A 16,424-nucleotide genomic window follows, 5' to 3' on the forward strand; every position below is an offset into this window, starting at 1 on the left:
ATATGCATGTAACAACCTGGGAAAGCCCACTAACACGCCTTCCTTGCCTTGTGGCAGCTCTTTGCAAGAAAGCTGTTGTTGCTACACACTACTAGAAAGTTTTCTTTTCTTGCTTAAGGGGCTGATGTCCACCTTTTCTGGGTGAACTCCACAGCTCCAGATTTTACGCCTTCCATCCTTCAGGGTCACTGCACAGGTTTTGGATTGGATGTCTCTAAAATGAGGTTTGGCATAAATAAGTTGGAGTAAGAATGAAGGAAAGAACAACACGTAGACGAAAAAAACAAGATGGACATATCCCCTGGGTGGACTTCATTCAGGCCCTCTGTCTGCTGCCATCTTATGCAAGGACACAGGGAGAAGATCTGAGCACCAACAGGCTGGATTTGCATCAGCAGCTCGTTTCCAAACACTGCTGCAGTGTCCAGGAGACTGCAAAATGTGTTTTGAGACATCACAGAAACAGCTCTTTGGAAGGAGGTTTTTGGATGCTTCTGTCTGTGAGTGGAGCTGAGTTGGCCCCAGAGCTGGTGGGACCTGGAAAAAACATTCACCACAGGAGACCTTTGTGCCGAGAAACTCATTAGTTGCAGCATGTAAAACGGAGGGAGCCATGAGCATGGTGTTAAAGCTATCACTCCTGATACTAGGGAGAAGAAAAAATTCTATTTAATGTTTTTCTATTATAGGTTTTATTTATTGTGTATGCAAAACTACCAATAAAAAAGAAGCTGACTGCATGCCTGCAACTGGAAAGGCAGCCGCAAAGCCAAAGCCAACCAGCCGTGGAGCCTGGCAGCTGCCTGCTGAGCTTCCTTCCCATGCGGGAATGTGCTGCCCATACCAGCGTCCAGTGGTGCCTGTAGAGACATGCCAAGGTTGTAGGGAAAATGTACATCTGCCATAAAAAAAGAAGGAGGCCTTGGGTTTTCATGTTTCTCCCAAGGGAGCTGCGGGGCAGCGATGACCTTAAAGGCTTCCTTCTACAAGGGATTGTGCAATGGATGTGCTTACATAGACCATTTCAGGACCTGCATTGTGGAGCAAATACCCAGCGATGGACGTACCCCACTGCTGCTCTGGAACTACCCAGAGCACCAACCTGGCTGTGCAGAAGGCTCAAACCTAAGATTATGGGCATGGCAAGTCCTACTTCTTTGAAGGACTCATACAAGACCCAGCAAGCTGCCTACCCATCACTACTCCCGGAGTCAAGCTCCAAGACTGTGCGGCTCCAGCCCCAGCTGCAGTTCAAAGACAGATTCCTCCCCGGTAGACACTGGTAATGAACAACTTACGCTCTCTGCTTGGAAACAGATGCTCCTTCCCCTGTTTTAAAATTTCCTTTTGAGTAATCGCTGTTGTAATGAAATCCCAGAGGGCAAGCAGGACCCCTGCTGTGCTCTGCACATGTACAGAAATAGTCCCTATGCCAATAGCTTATGACTTCTGTAGATAAGGCAGAACATAGGTGGAAAAGAGGCAGTTTTATTTCCAACCTGTTGGCACGGAGCTGTAGGACAGCAAGATTAAGCCACACAGTTGTGACCAGCATGTGGTCGCCCAGAGAGCCTGTGGCAGAGCGGGGGGTTGAATACAAACTCCTGCCTCCTGCACAAGTGCTTTGGCCACGGTCACAGATTCTCCGCGTCAAACTGTGGTTCAAAGGAGGGTTTGGGGCATGGGGTGGGAAACTTCTAGCACCCTCGGCTACAAAATAACAGAGGACATCAAAAAGCAGAGGCAGTGTGTTCACATCTGACCTCCCCTTTCTCCTCCTCTGACCTGTCAAACCTTCCTGGGCTTGTCGCCCCTGCAGTCTCCCTGGGGACCGCTGAGGGATGCTGTGGATCAGAGATGCTCTTCAGAAATACACTGATTGTCTGACGCTGTCTTGCCAGTGAGTGCAGAAACAATTCCCAGGCCAGGAGAGAATCATTTCATCCTCTTCTTTTTTTGCTTCTTTTTTCCCTTTTGATGTCACTTCATAACAAAACCCTTTTTACCAGAGTAACCTATTTGCACTGGGAGATTTTAACAACTAACCCAATTAAGCTCAATTCTTCTGTTCAAATCAAATCATGCCGGCATTTGATACTTTCTCAAGAACAAATGGAACGGGTTTATTTTTAGCCTCTGATGACTCTCCACCTTTTTCCTTCCTTTGCAAATTAACAACTGCAGCGAGACCCTTCTGGTTTTGAACCCTAGCAGGGCTCAGTCCCTGAGACATGCCTTTTCCTTTTGAGCACTGTGCAAGCATCAGCCCCTGCGGAAAGAGAAGAAAAGACTGGGCTTGTTCTGCCAGGGCCCCAACTGGCACACACTGAAGCTGAACTAAACCTGCATCGCTCTGTAGACACCACTAGACAACCCGGTGCTAAGATTTTCTGTGGCGAGGGAAAGCTTTGTGGCTGAGTTAGAGGAGACTCTCACACGCCACTGGTAATTGAGAGGCACAGCTTGTAAAGAAAGGTGATGTCTTTTATTAGAGGATAGCTGGTGATAGGATAGGAGTGAATATGCTGTCTCAGGCACACAGCCTCTTTCTCTGTTATCTTTGAGCTAAACAGGCTGAAACTTCCACTCTGAAGTGCTTTGGCTTTTATCTTTGTCTTCAGCAGTCTGCAAGGGACTCTCAGGGTTAGCTGTCCTCGGCATGGCAGATCCGCCCCCAGAAACATCTGCACCAAAACTGTTACCTCTGTGCCGAGCTCCAGCCTGTCTTTTAGGGAGACATCCCTTTTCACTAGGACCAGCAGGATGATGCCATAAGAATCTCTTCTGTCTCTCACTGAGATGCTCTGATAATTAATTACCCTTTCGGTCAAAAATCAGGGCCCATTATGATCAATGCAGTCTGACTGCCAACATCACATAGGCCATTGATTCCCCACCAGCAATTTCACCAGGCGCTTCAACTGACACAGAGAAAGAAAATAAAAATGGTGCACAAGCCTTTTTTTCTGGCCTCTTTATACTGTGTGAGAGACAGACAGAAGCATTCCCACTTGCAAGTATTTGCTCCTGCTTATTTTTCACATTAAACCCCAGGTTTTCCCCTGTCCTACAGCCCACTTGCCCTCCATTCAGGCTTTTGTACCCTTGTTCTCAAACGGATGCTGCTGCCGTGGCTGTAGCTGGAGAAGGATGAGACTGGGTAAGGCTCTGAGAGATGTAGACGCATCTGTCTTTTTTAAAAATTAAGTGGTGTGCAGGTCTCCCGGAGGCTAGGTGAAGGGTGGGAAACCACTGCAGCATCCTCAATACTCAACTACGTTATGGACTCAAGAATCTGATATCAATTTTTGCTATCAAAGAGTGTGTCTTTTCCTCTTATGGCTCTATGGCAATGCAAAGATGAAAAACATGAAGGCTAGACTGGTGGGACTTACCAAACATTCACTGAAATCTCCATGGTTACACTGGCTTTGGCAAGAATTAAATCAAGCCCTTGACGTATCTTGTGCCTGAGTTATGGGCAGGGTCCAACTGGATCACAACTCCTTGTTGCATTCAGCTCTCTGACACACGACGCTCTTTCCAAAATCCCTGTCCTCCCCATGCAAAGGAAAGCGTGAAGGGTCTGGGGTACATACCAGGACACTTTCTGTCATTGCACTGCTTATACTCTTCCTTGGGGCCCTGGCAAGTCTCTCCACCGAAGAAGGGTCCGTAGCACACACGGTCACGTCTCTGAGTCCCACCTCCACACGTGGTGGTGCAGCTGCCCCACACTCCCCAGGCCTGCCACTTCCCATCCACTAGAGACAAAAAAGAGGAGAGAAACGGCCCGTCACATCCCAAACATAATCTGCAACAGAAGAAGGCAAGGTCCCAAGGTGAGCAGTGGAACACAGGGTGAGTAGAGCACGGCTCGGTGGGAAGGGAGGTCTCCTGCCTCGAATCTTTATCTGAATCTGAAATCAGTGTGTGCTCTTTCCCATTGCAGCAGCCCTTTAATAATTGTAGGGTGGTGTTGTGTTTCTCCTCAGTATCCTCACCCCCTGCAAAAATAGCCCTATCTCTTTCCTTGGGCTCAGATTTGGGGCTGTGCTCATGAACACTCTTCAGGTGGGCAGAGATTCAACCTGCCTGGCAGCCACATCTGCCAATCAAAGTCCATAGCTTGAGTTTGGTTGGGATGTACAATGTATGTGTGAAAACAGACCTTTCCAGAGAAAGTCTGGCCCAGGGATTTAGAGAGACCAGCAGAGCCCTTGGGCGAGAAGCCATGAAGAAACATCAAATAAACCTTCCTCCAGCCATTCCCATTGCACTGTTGTTTCATGTGCCTTGGAAAGAGGTTTGGGACGTTGTCTCATTCCATTGTATCTTCTGAATCTTTACAGATTCAGTGGAAATGTTGCTCCTTTTACGTTAACAATGGCATTTATCAAAATGCTACTTCTTTTACATCAATAATGGTATTTATCAAAGCACTATAAAAATGTTAATTAGCCCTCACAACCAGCCTGCAAGGTAGGGAAACATTCTCCTCTGCTGCATCACAGATGAGAAACAACAACTCGGTGACAGAACTAGAGCAAAGACCTAAATCTCCTGATTCCTATTAGGGTTTTAATTAAGAGTTAACACGTCATCTTGGGTTGAATAACTCCTTTTGGGAGGGTGGGGGATCCTCCTCTTCTCCAAGAAGTAGAAGAAAGTTATCATAGAAAAGGGACAACACCAACCTCTGATGCTTTCTTTGGTGACACCGCATGCAGTGGAAGCCATGACCAACATTGCTTTGATGACTAACTCTGAAATCAGTGGGACAAGGTTGTCTAAAAAAGGGTAAAGCCCATTTTGTCTTTGAAGATGTCCGTAAGTTGCAAAGAAGGAGTGAGATACCCAAACACCAAAACCTACTAGAGACCATGTGGGGAAGTCCTATACCTGTGTTAAACACTGCTTATGCTCTGCTGCAGACAGTAATGCTACCAGGGAGCATAGGGATTCCCTGAGGAAACAGGTATAGCAGGCTGAAGGGCTACTGGCTTCTATGCTTGTGTAGTGAACGACAATACTTGCTCACCTGAGCAAGGTATGAGAAGTGCCTCAAAGAGCTGAGTTGTTTCTGGCCGTCCCTGTTCTCTCGGAAAGGGGAGAAAGACCCTCTCCATCCCAGGGATTCACTCCTCCTCAGTCCTACGGTCTAACAGGGATGGAGCACCCAGGGAGAGCCAGGGAAAGGGCCAAGAGAAGCATGGTAAGAAAAATTGGTTGCTGATCAATCTTGAAGGCTTCTAGATGTTCAGGCTTTGTTTCCAGGTCGGAATATTTTCCGCACCGGCTGACCCAATTAGTCCCTTTGCAATGGCCTCCCCCAAGACTTCTGCACAGAAAGGAGGAAACTGCACCTACAACTCTATAGTGCTGGTATCAGCCTGAGAAATGCAGCCCTCTGGTGTACTCTGCTATCTGCTTCAATTTTCTTTGCTTCTCCTGCATGAAATGGCTGTCCTGGAAGCCCTGGTCCCTGGTGTGAAGACAAAGTGATTATTCTGAATGTGAGGTACTGGCTACAACAACTGGGGCAGCAGGGATTATTACTATTATTATTATTATTGCTGCTGTTATTATTATTTTAAGAAACAGCTAGATGAATAAAGTAAGTGACAAGTCTTCGATAGGCATGAATCAAGGCTTCATTGTGCCAGACCTTGTCACAGATAAGGTTCAAAGCTGTGATACAATAGTGGTTGCTTCCCTGTTTGCTTCAACTATAACTAGGAGTGGTGAATGGGTACGAGAAGAGGAACAAAAAAAAAAAAAGAGGAGGAAAGTTGAAGCATTGTGGAGGCATGGAAGGGGTTTAATTGATATTTTGTTTGTTTTTTTTAAACACATGCTGAAAACTGATATCTAAGCTTAGAAAGACACGTTCCCTGTGGGTAATCACTTACCTCTCTGAGGTCTCCTGGAGCATCTGCCACCTATGGATTTTGGCTTGCATGACCCGTTGGTATGACCCGCAACCTCCTTATCACTGCATTACTGATGAAAAATACGCAGTTCTTCCCCAAAGAAAATAGGAGGGGATTTCACAAAAGTCTGCCTGGGACTGCAGAGAAGGATGACGCAAGAAAAAGAAAAAGTCATTGGTCACTGACCTGGACATTGGCGTAGGAAGCAGTCCCTGGTCTCCACCCAGTGTCCCTGGCATTCGGCTCCCCCGTAGGAGGGTCCATTGCACTCCCTTGTCCGCTGCTGGGTGCCGTTGGAGCAGGAGGCAGAGCAGGAGCTCCAGCTCGACCACTCGTTCCAGTTGCCGTCCACTGAGTGGCCCAAAGAGAGATAACAAAACTGAATGTGAAAATCGCTCCCACTGGAAGGAGGCATGTGCAAGAGTCTCCGGCCTGTGCCTACAAGAGACCGAAGCAGGGGATGACAGACGGGGGTCATGGAGTGTGAGAGTGGACAAGGGCCATCAGGAAAAGGTTCAGACAACTTTGGCAATGGCAATTTGTTGGGACGCTCTGCAACCTCCAACTGGTATGTTATGGCCCAGCAGAATGCAAGTGGCATAACATTTCAATTTTTATGTCCATACTCTACATAACACCATAAAAATTGAAATTATGGATATTACACATTCCAACATAAAAGTCACAACTAGTAATATTGCCGATCACAACATAACATCAAAATAGAGAGCATGGATCATGTTTTCACTGAAAATTTTGAAGGAATCAATACATTACCATAACATTTTCCATTTTGGGCAATCGGCACTTTTTAAGGCAACCCATTTTTCACCAAAGCAATGCACGAGTCTGCAGGAAGGGAACTTTCTCAAGCACCCAAATGCTGTTTTTCATTAAAGCGCATGCAGAAACTCGAATCACAGCGTTATTCACAGGAATTCACGCTGCTAGCTGGGAAATGCTCGGAGCAAAGGTGTGGTCCAACAGGAGACCACAAGCAGAGTGCGCATGTGTGGTCAATGTACTCCTCTCATGGCTGAATTAATACTGACAGGCTTGATATGTCTCTACACAGCAGTGTCTTTGATAATTAAATAGAAGAGGGAGGGACAAGAGAGGTTATGATAGGGACGGGGTTGGAGAGAAACATGAATACATCTTATTAGCGTGGTACAGTATAAGGCATTCCCAAGTGTGGCAGTTACACCTTAATTGGTCCCTGATCAACAGATCCATCACCCAATCTGCTATTCCTGGAGCACTTTTTTCTCATTAGCAGCAGTCATCATGCTCTGTTTAGCTCTCACTAGCTGCTAGCTCTCACTCAGAAAAACAACCTGAATCCCTGAAAAGTCTGAATTCTGGCTCAAATCACGTTGCTGTAGATTGCAGCTCATTTTCTTTGGCTTTGTTTATCCGTTCAAGAAAAATATATGCAACCCGGTCCCCTGTGTAATCTGCAAGGATTCGAACAGCCCTGAATAATCCCCCTTGCAGTTGAGCAGCATTTTGTTTGCAAGCACGTAAAAAAATGTCAAAAACATTCAAATGAGCAACTGTTAACTCAGAGGGGGTCACGTGAGCTCAGAAGGTGTGAAAAATCAGGCAGGCATAAAGGTACTTCCAAAAGGTGCTTGTTTTTAGCAATCCAAGCTTGATGTTTTCATCGTGCATAAATTCAAGGCATCATGTCAGTGCCTATCAATCCCAAGGAGGGGAAATGCAAGAAGTGGCGACTGACAGGTGATTCCTTTCTGGAAATGATCCAAATCCCCACAAAGTAGATCCTACCAGGTATAAATTAGCGTGGCTTTTTCTGACTGAAGGAAGTGCTGCTAGTCTCCATGAACTGACGGTGCCTGCCCCTCATTAGCATTCCCCTATATTGGAAAAGTAAGATTGCATTTACCAAAGTAAATGTTGCATTTACCAAAACAGTTGCATTTACCAAAAAAGTTGCATTTACCAAAGCCCTACCTGCTGCTGTGGCAGTGGTGATTGGCACCTTACCACAAGTGCAAGCATTTGGAGGTGGGAAAATAAAAGAGCCCCCCATCCGTAAATTGCTCATTCAGTATGGGATAGGGAACAGGTAATTTCCTTTGAGATCAGAGATTATTTAGTCATAGACTGTAATTTCAAAGATGTTTAAAAAAATGGAGAAACAGAGATGGCCATGTTGCACCTCCAGCCGTGTGCGCTGATGTAAAGGTGTCTCTTGGGCAAGATGCTGAGGGCTCTCCATCACAGCTGCAGCAAAGACCGCTCAGTGCCATTGTCACACCTCAGTGTGAGTCTATCAAAAATGTTCATTGGAATCTGGCTGGTGTAGTCTATGCAGAGGCTGGCATTGTCTTCCCCCTCTCTCTCCGAAGGACTTGGGTCTCAGCCCGTGATATCTACGGCTCCGGAGGAACAAAAGCTCTCTTGTCCCTGCAGCAGAGCATTTTTATCAGTTGTAGTAATAAATCCTCAGAGCGGGGCAGTAATAAGCGATATGACTGCCTGGTGTGTCAAGCGCTGAGCAGTGCCCATTGTTGTGCTTCAGTGAGTCCCCCAACGCTGCACTCATTTGGCACAGCAAAGCCACTGATTGCCTTTGTGGCGTTAATTAGAGATGAAGTCTTGCAGTTGGGCTGCTTGTCTTTTCCACCACTGTTTCATTTGCTGCAGTGTATCCACGTATTTATTTGTATTTAAATTAATTATGGATCGATGTTAACTCAGGATATGCTTTATTGCCCAAGCAATGCCAGGTCTGACTTCTTCAATTTGTCTTTTTATGACAGAGCCGATTTGGTGTCTGGGATGTTCTTATTCCGAGTAGAGTCTTCTGGACCGCAGCCAGAAATCCAAGGATAGTTACTTGGGGTCAAAACTGGGTGGGAAATGCCAGGAAGCTTCTGACAAATGTTTTCACAAAGTTCTCATCTCTCCCACAATCCCCCTCCACCTCCGGGGACATAATATCTCATAATGACTCTCATTAAACTGGAAAAATGTCAGTTGACATTACCCTGGGAGAGAGGGGGAGTGTTGGGGAGCTCCCTCGTGTTCAGATCATGTTCACCAGCACACCCTGAGTTAAATTAATGGGGACTCTGTGGTAAATCCAGGGCCTGTCTGGTTTGGGGAAGGAAGCCACAGGAGCGCAAGTGGATTTCCAGTGTTAAAAGCCATTACATCTTGAGGTTTCTTTCTGCTGTTTCAAAGCAAAACTCAGGGAAAGGCATTTGGAAGTGAAATCTAGGGGTAAGGAAAAGGTACTTAAAAGTATTAAAATATGGCATGGAAGGCTCTCAGGAGTCTCTTAGTCCATCTCACCACCCAAAGCAGGATCAGGTACAGAGAAAACTTGCATATATAGTGAATTAATGCATGTATATCGCTAGCAAATAAAACTATTAATTAATTCCAGCGCAACAACAAGCCCCGTCAGGTGAAATAACTTCAAACCATTCACTGGAGATACCAGGTGAGAAGCTTAAGATGGTCTTGGAAATAGTAGTTATAGCTGAGCCAGTCCAGATCCATCCCGTATAATATGTCCTCTGAAAGTTATTACACAGAGCAAATCTGAACCTAAGACAATGCCTAGCTGAATAACCCTAGAAAGCACCTCTAGGTTGCTCCTCCAATGTGTCCTTTCCTTATAGAGGATCCTCTTTGGAACAGTGCAGACTGTGTGCTGATTCAGCTGAGGCAGCTACAGACCCACTCGATGAGCCATGTGTGGGCATCTTCGGAGGTGGGGAGACCTGCTGGAGGGAAGGCTTTGAATCTCTAACTGCCTTACCTGGGCAAAGTGCAATGTTGCAGAACTTTGTTTGCTTCTCCGGGCCCTCGCAGGGGTTCCCGCCAAATTGCGGGGGCTTGCATGTGCGGGTCCGATCCCTGTACCCTCTCCCACAGGTGGAAGAGCACAAGCTCCATGGAGACCACTCATCCCAGGTGCCGTGCACTGCAATCACAACAGAAAAAGTAAGTTTCCTTTCCAAAGGAGGTCTGGAGAAGTGAGTGAGCCCACAGAGTGCAGCATCTTCCCACCCAGAATGAGCAGCATGTGAGAAGTGAGTGTGGGAAGGCCAAAATGTGCAAGAGGAACATCGCATAATTTTTTATGCTTTGGTATCGACACCAGGTGTCTGTTACTTTCCAGTCTATTTGAAATAAATCACAATGCACTTTTAATTGACCCTAATTTTGCAGGTTTTTGAGCCAAGAGAAAGGGGCATTTTTTGAGCAAAAGATGCAATTAGCTAGAGAGGAACAAAAAACCCACCACCCACCACCCACCACCATTTTGTCACTTCTTACCCTTATTTCCCTCCTTCAACACGTTTTCTCATTGAATCGTCAAAGGCTACAGGATTTTCAAGCTCTCAGAAAAGCTGTAGTCTGGCTACTAATTACTATCATACGTCAGTGACACCACAGGGGCAAAGCTAGGGAGACTTGGAAGAACAAAATGGGATGGGCAACATGCTCCAATAGTGCTCAGGCCATCACTGGTAACTCCTGGAATTAGACATCTAAAGCTTTCTAATCTATATTAATCTAATCTTCTCCAATCTAATCTAAACTAATCTGGCCAGGTTATTTACGGAAGGTTAGTCACTATAATCTCTAGAGGCCAAATGTTACAAGAATGTGCTGGTCTCTCTTCAGGGACTTTATCCCTTCCAGCTTTACCGGAGAAGCTAACGCAAAATCAATAATGCTTCAGAAAAAAAAAAATAATACGGGTACTTTTCCAGTCCTTCATCGGTTGCTAACAGTGACTGATCCACCAGTATCAGGAAAGGGTGTTCAAACCTAACGTTTTGCAATTGTCACCAGGCATCTTGCATGATAAGAGATAACTAGAGGAGAAAATGAAGGATAGAGCACGGGAAAACAGCTTGGTGGTTTCACCATTGCCAGATTGGTTCTGAACAATGATATTGCTGGCTGGGAGTCGTGAATAACACACCTGGTTTAATAGCATAATTCTTCAAAATAATGTCCAGGCTCCCCAGACTGTACTTTTTCGTCAAAATTATGGAAGAAGGAGTATGAAAACAGATGATGACTAGCTCAATTCATAAACATACCAGCAGCCTGAGTTTTTCATGTTGATTTTGCAATGGTATTCCCAGTGTTGGCATCTGAGCAACTGAAAGTATCATCTGGTGCTTCTCTTTCCCAGTCTGCCCCATGCTTGAAAACACCCCAAAGGGCACATGTTTTTCAGATGTGCTGTGTTCATTGCCTTTAGATAGCATCGAACTGTCCATACCGTGCAAAACAAGTGCCCATCTAATGGTGCTTGGTCTAGCAAGGGTCTCTGTATGAGGCTTTAGGGTAAAAAGGGAAGGAAGAGGAAATAAAAACCATCTCCCTCCAAGTAGATATCACAGTGGAGATATCACAGGCAGTCAATCTCTGTGCATCTCCCTTCCCCTCCTGCCCACGCACATGTGGAGCGCTCAGCCCACCTGGGCACACGGCAGAGTTGTTGCACTGTCTCTGCTCCCGGAGAGGGCCACTGCACTGAGTGCTGTAGGAAGACGACACGCAGAACCTCGTCCTGGTCTGCCAGCCCTCCCCGCAGGTGGTTGAACACACGCTCCACGGGGACCACTCCTCCGCCGCAGGGTCACCTGTTTGGGTTGGAGCAGAAGGTGAGGATGTGGCATCCTTGGTCCCTGGATCTCCGGGGCAGTGTTTTCCAAGTTGCACTTCACCAGTTGCTGGTGATCTGTGAAGCTGTGCAATGTGTCCCACATGTGGTGTGACAAGAAGGGTGCAAGGGGATTGGTGAGAAAATGTGAGGGTTGACAATAGGCTAAAAGGTTTTTTGGGGGTACTGCGTAGAGCTATAACACACACACAAAAAAAAGGGAAGGACACTGTGGAAGCATCAGGGCACTGGGCAGGGCAGGCTCCACCATGGATAACGAGGTGGTGTAGCCACTGCAGAACTGTGTGAGCTGGGATATGTATCACCTACTCAGAGATAGTACTAATTAAGTAACAGTGATTAGACAGATATAGTAAATGTGTCCATAAATTGAGCAGTTGTAAGGATTCAGCTCCTTCCCCTGCCTTCTCACCGCCCCTACCAATGCAGGTTGGCAGTGGAGGAGCAGACAAAATAGAAGATGACAGTGCCTGAGAAGGACATTGGCTGAAGTAATCCCACAGAGCTTTCTCTTGTCACCTCCTTCGCCTGAGGAGAAGATCTGCTTTGAGAGCAAGACTGACTGTTCCCGGGCATCATACAGTCCCTATCAACAGCTTACCTGATGGGGCAGTATTGGAAAGGCAAATAAAAACATCCCATTGAACAAGAGATGGGAGTGGAAAGCAATGAGACGTATTCCCTTTGTCATTAATATCCCTGCAGACCGATGGTCATGCCAGGGGTGTTTCAGCCAGGCCACAGCCTCCAGATAAGTCACCAGAAGTGTGATATGGGCAGGGAAAGAACAGTTTTCCATTAGTTTCATAGGCATTAGTCTATCCTTGCGAAAATGCCTTTCTCCCCCAGAAGAAAACAAAAGCTTACTCTGTTTCATTTAATTAAGTTCTGCATTGTTTGGGGTTTTAGATTTTTAATGGATTACTAATAATTACACATGATAAACGTAGAACGTAACATTTGGTATGTATAGTACACAGGCATATGGCACAAATAAACACCAACACATCTTTGAGGATGCCTAATAGAGGGGCATACCCTTCCAGTAACAAGTTCTTCAGAGCATCAGACTGCACTATGTCACATCATAACCAGATGCATCTAGCAGACTATGGATGATACAAGAAGGATCATGGCACTGGGTGCAGTAAGCATGACTTCAGGGGTCATTCAACAAGGCACAGCCTAAGCTGCACCCAGCACTTGGATGTGTTTTCTCGCACCACCACGCCATTCCCAAAGAAAACTGGACAGTAGATGCTGTATTGGATTGACCAGCTGCAACATGGAGCATGAAAGAGACTCTAACAGTGGGCTGCTACAGCTTGAGATCGCAGCCTGCTTGTAGGGCAGTGTGGGTTATAAACCAGCTGCATGAAAGTCAGTGTCAGTACAGGAACTGTGATGGGGACTGTAAGGGTTGGAGACCACGAAACTGCCCTATACTACCTCAGCTGACCTAAAGTTGTGGATGTTTTACTTCTTCCTCAAGGTGGTATATTTATTTACTAGTGTCTTAAGGGGAGTTTTCTGCATGTAATGAAATTTTATGCGGGATTTCAAGTGTTTACGGCTCTCATCAATCTGCTCATTGGGATTTTTGGTAGTTATCTGTGTTATTCGTTGTGTGTCATGCTTTTCAGCACATCTACTTTGAATGTCTCCAGTCATTCAGGCAGTTGGTACTTCAAAGTATGCCCACTAATTGGAGGCTGGTGAACCAATACGTGCAGGCCTGTTGAAGGGGAAAAGTGTAGAGGAAGACCTGTTCTTGATGCAAAGTGGACAGGCTTTCACTCCTTCGTTTACTGGCTGAGTCAGAAAGAGGTGGAGGTAAGGATTAGTCTTTCTCCACCTCGTCTATGGCTTTGCAATGATTATCATGAGACATAACTGCTTTTGTTCATTAAGCCAAAGTTGTTCAATACTGTTTCCCCTTGCTTTTGCGTTTTGTTTCATTAATCTACCCAGATGGTTCCAGTTAAATAAATGTTATGGACCATTGGTCTTTCTCTGGGATGTGTAGGAGACAGTGTGTGTTTTGAGGCCTTCGGGCTTCAAGAAAACATGGCTCCCGTATCCGTTTTCTCAAGTATTAGATCTGCTAGTATAGAGAGATCTGCATTTCCATGGTAATTTTGCTGCCTTTCCAATACAGAAGTCAACTGGTTCTGTCAGACAGACAGTCCTGTGATACTCTGAGTTCACCACTATCACATTACCTTTTTGGTGCCATCATTTCAGCATTTGCCATCCAGAGTGGCCCAGATTTCAGGAGATGCCTCTTTGGCCCACAAATCCCAACCATTCCTGCTACCTAGCCTGCTTAGATGCTGCACCGACAGGCGATGCCTTTGCGTTGTTCAGAGAACCCCCTCTGTCGACCTTGAGCAACCTCCCCAATACTGCACCCAGCAGCACCAAGTCCCTCAGTAGCAGGGATCTGGCATTTTTTGGTAGTTAAATGCTGCCAGTCTGTGCCCAAAAGTCTTTCTGAGAGGCCAGAGGTGGATCAGAGGAATCCTGTAGAGATGCAGTGGCCTCCTCCATCAGCAACTCATGGCTTGGAGATTGCCATCCCACCACCTCCTCACTCAGGCTTGGCTGTGGTTTTGCAAGCTCCATGTCCAGACGAGGGTTACTGTGTCACTAGATGAACAAATGGCATCTTTGAACCAAATTCCACCTCTTCTGCCTCTTTCCCCTTCTTTATTATTTTTTGGCCTTTGCCCTTTCACAGTAGAAACATCTATGATTAGAGACAGATCTCCTCAACTATCATTTCTCACACTGCACCAATCTCTGGCTTTTAAATCCATAATATAGTTTATTTTCCAAGTGCTGGTTACTCCTTTGGGTTTGGTGTCGTTTTGAACTAAGCAATTTATCTCAGTCTACTGGGACACTATGTCCAGTCTAGTCTCAAACCTTGCAGAAATTCAACTGATTTTCAAACCATGCGAGACCCAGTTCTGAGACGCTCTCAGGCATCAGGACAAGCTCTATCCTTCACCATCCAACAGAAGCAGAATATTGCCCATCGCCAAAACTATGGATGAGAAGAATTTCTGCACCCCTGTGGGTCAGACTGCAGCAAATACAAATTACTGGATGCAATATCTTCCAATTATTTATCCCAGAAGTGGATCCTGGCTCTGTTTTTTGATATAAGGGCAAGAAGTCTACCGTGCTCATTGGGTTTGAAAGCCCTCTAGTACAGCTCAGTACTGTCTTATAATTAGACCTGCCAGAGATGCCAAATTGGTCTTCACCCCCCCAGAGGACAAGGGGCCATGCACTGCCCTCCGTCATGACTGGTGCCTTTAGACAGATGTCTCTACAGGACTGATCTTTGATTAGTCCTGTGATGCTCTGGGCTAGCTTGGGGATTAACAGAAGTGTCCCAAAGGAGTTCGCAAGGGTGAGGACCCCACTTCAGGTGGAAAGATGGCCCTTTGCAGTGCTTGCTGCTCCCACAGAGCCAGCTGCAGCACCTCTCCTGCAGCTGGAGAGGGCCCAGCAGGTGCTGCAGAAGGAGACACACGGGGCATCACTCCATGGGGACGTAGCACTGCAATCCAGGATCACTTCCAGCTCCTGGCCAGCCCTGAGAGTAACTGAGCTGGCCTTACAGAGAGCTCAGTTGGCTGTGGGGTCCCCATCAATGCCTGCAGTTTCTCCGTGACACTTCTTCCCTCGGCACTAATGGAGCGGTACATCGCTGTCATCCCTCCGCCAGGATCCCTTTTTTTTTCAGTGGCGGCTGTCAATCTGACATCTCGCCATGTGAAAGCTGCTTCTTTGCTCACATCCTGATGCTGGCAAAGACCTCCTGGAAGCAGTCTGTGGGCTGAGCCAGGACCTCCTGGACTGGATCTCACTCTTGTGCTAGTGCTGGGAGAGACATGTGGGCAGCCAGCAGCACCGCAGCTGAGAGCACAACTGTGCCAGATCCTATGGGCCAACAGGACCTGGACACCACAGCTGGCAGGAGAAAACACTAGTCTTCAACTGGGCAGGACCATCCCCTCATCCCTAGTCCTTATGGCTGACATCAGCTATTTTTTGTATTTCATATTTTTCCAGGGAGTGGATGTGAAATGGCTTATCCCCTACAAACTGTGTTAATTGCTAGGGAAGACGTGGGCTTTGCTTTGGCATCCCCAGCTAAAGACTCCCTCTAAATCCCTTCCTGGACTGTACCCTCTGCCTGGTCTTGACATCTCCTCCATCCTGATTTCTTTGAACAACTTAGCTGCAGTTGCCGCTCCTGGGACAGTGGCAGGAATGTGGCAAGCTTGCAGCAGGACAATGCACATCTCCCAGCCCATGCTGCACTCAGGGATACCACAGCCCTAGTCAGCCATGCTACAGCAGGGGCTCCGACGGCAGGGAGTTAATAGAGATATCACTGAGCCCAGATGCAGTATCCAGCTGCACGGCAGGAAGAAATGCCAAGTTATAAACATGATGGCTGAGCTACAGGCTGGAACAAAGTGCTGGGGAAGCACCTGGGACCAGGCAGAGCAGGAACAACAGGGGACATCACAGGAGTGCCTTCTCTTCCCCCCCATTTGGACACATGTGACTGAGATTGAGCTCAGCTTCATCAGGTTATAGCGGTGCAAACACCCTCCCTCTCCTGCAGCCTTTTGCCAGCTGCCAGTGATCCTGCAGGCAGCGGAGCTGCTCCCACTGGAGGGAGCAGATTCAGTGCAGGGTAGCAAGGAAATTCAGACTGTCTTCTGCCTTGTGTTGAAAGTCACAACCCCAGCCATCGCCCGATCACCCCCAGAGCCTCCACACTA

At 46.8% G+C, this 16,424-nt stretch overlaps 1 protein-coding gene across 11 annotated transcripts in view; it reads right to left on the bottom strand.

Annotated features, from left to right (window-relative positions):
• Nucleotides 1–16,424, bottom strand: part of ADGRB1 (adhesion G protein-coupled receptor B1) — a 289,281-nt gene that overhangs the window by 139,729 nt on the left and 133,128 nt on the right. For all 11 annotated transcript variants that reach the window (XM_076329006.1, XM_076329005.1, XM_076329010.1 and 8 more), the window contains 4 exons: nucleotides 11,411–11,575; nucleotides 9,730–9,894; nucleotides 6,120–6,284; nucleotides 3,600–3,764 (listed from right to left, as the gene is read on the bottom strand). In XM_076329006.1, coding sequence (XP_076185121.1) covers nucleotides 3,600–3,764; nucleotides 6,120–6,284; nucleotides 9,730–9,894; nucleotides 11,411–11,575 — 660 coding nt within the window. The remainder of the gene's footprint in view (nucleotides 1–3,599; nucleotides 3,765–6,119; nucleotides 6,285–9,729; nucleotides 9,895–11,410; nucleotides 11,576–16,424) is intronic.

This window comes from Aptenodytes patagonicus, chromosome 2 (assembly GCF_965638725.1).
Source record: "Aptenodytes patagonicus chromosome 2, bAptPat1.pri.cur, whole genome shotgun sequence".
Classification (NCBI taxonomy): domain Eukaryota; kingdom Metazoa; phylum Chordata; class Aves; order Sphenisciformes; family Spheniscidae; genus Aptenodytes; species Aptenodytes patagonicus.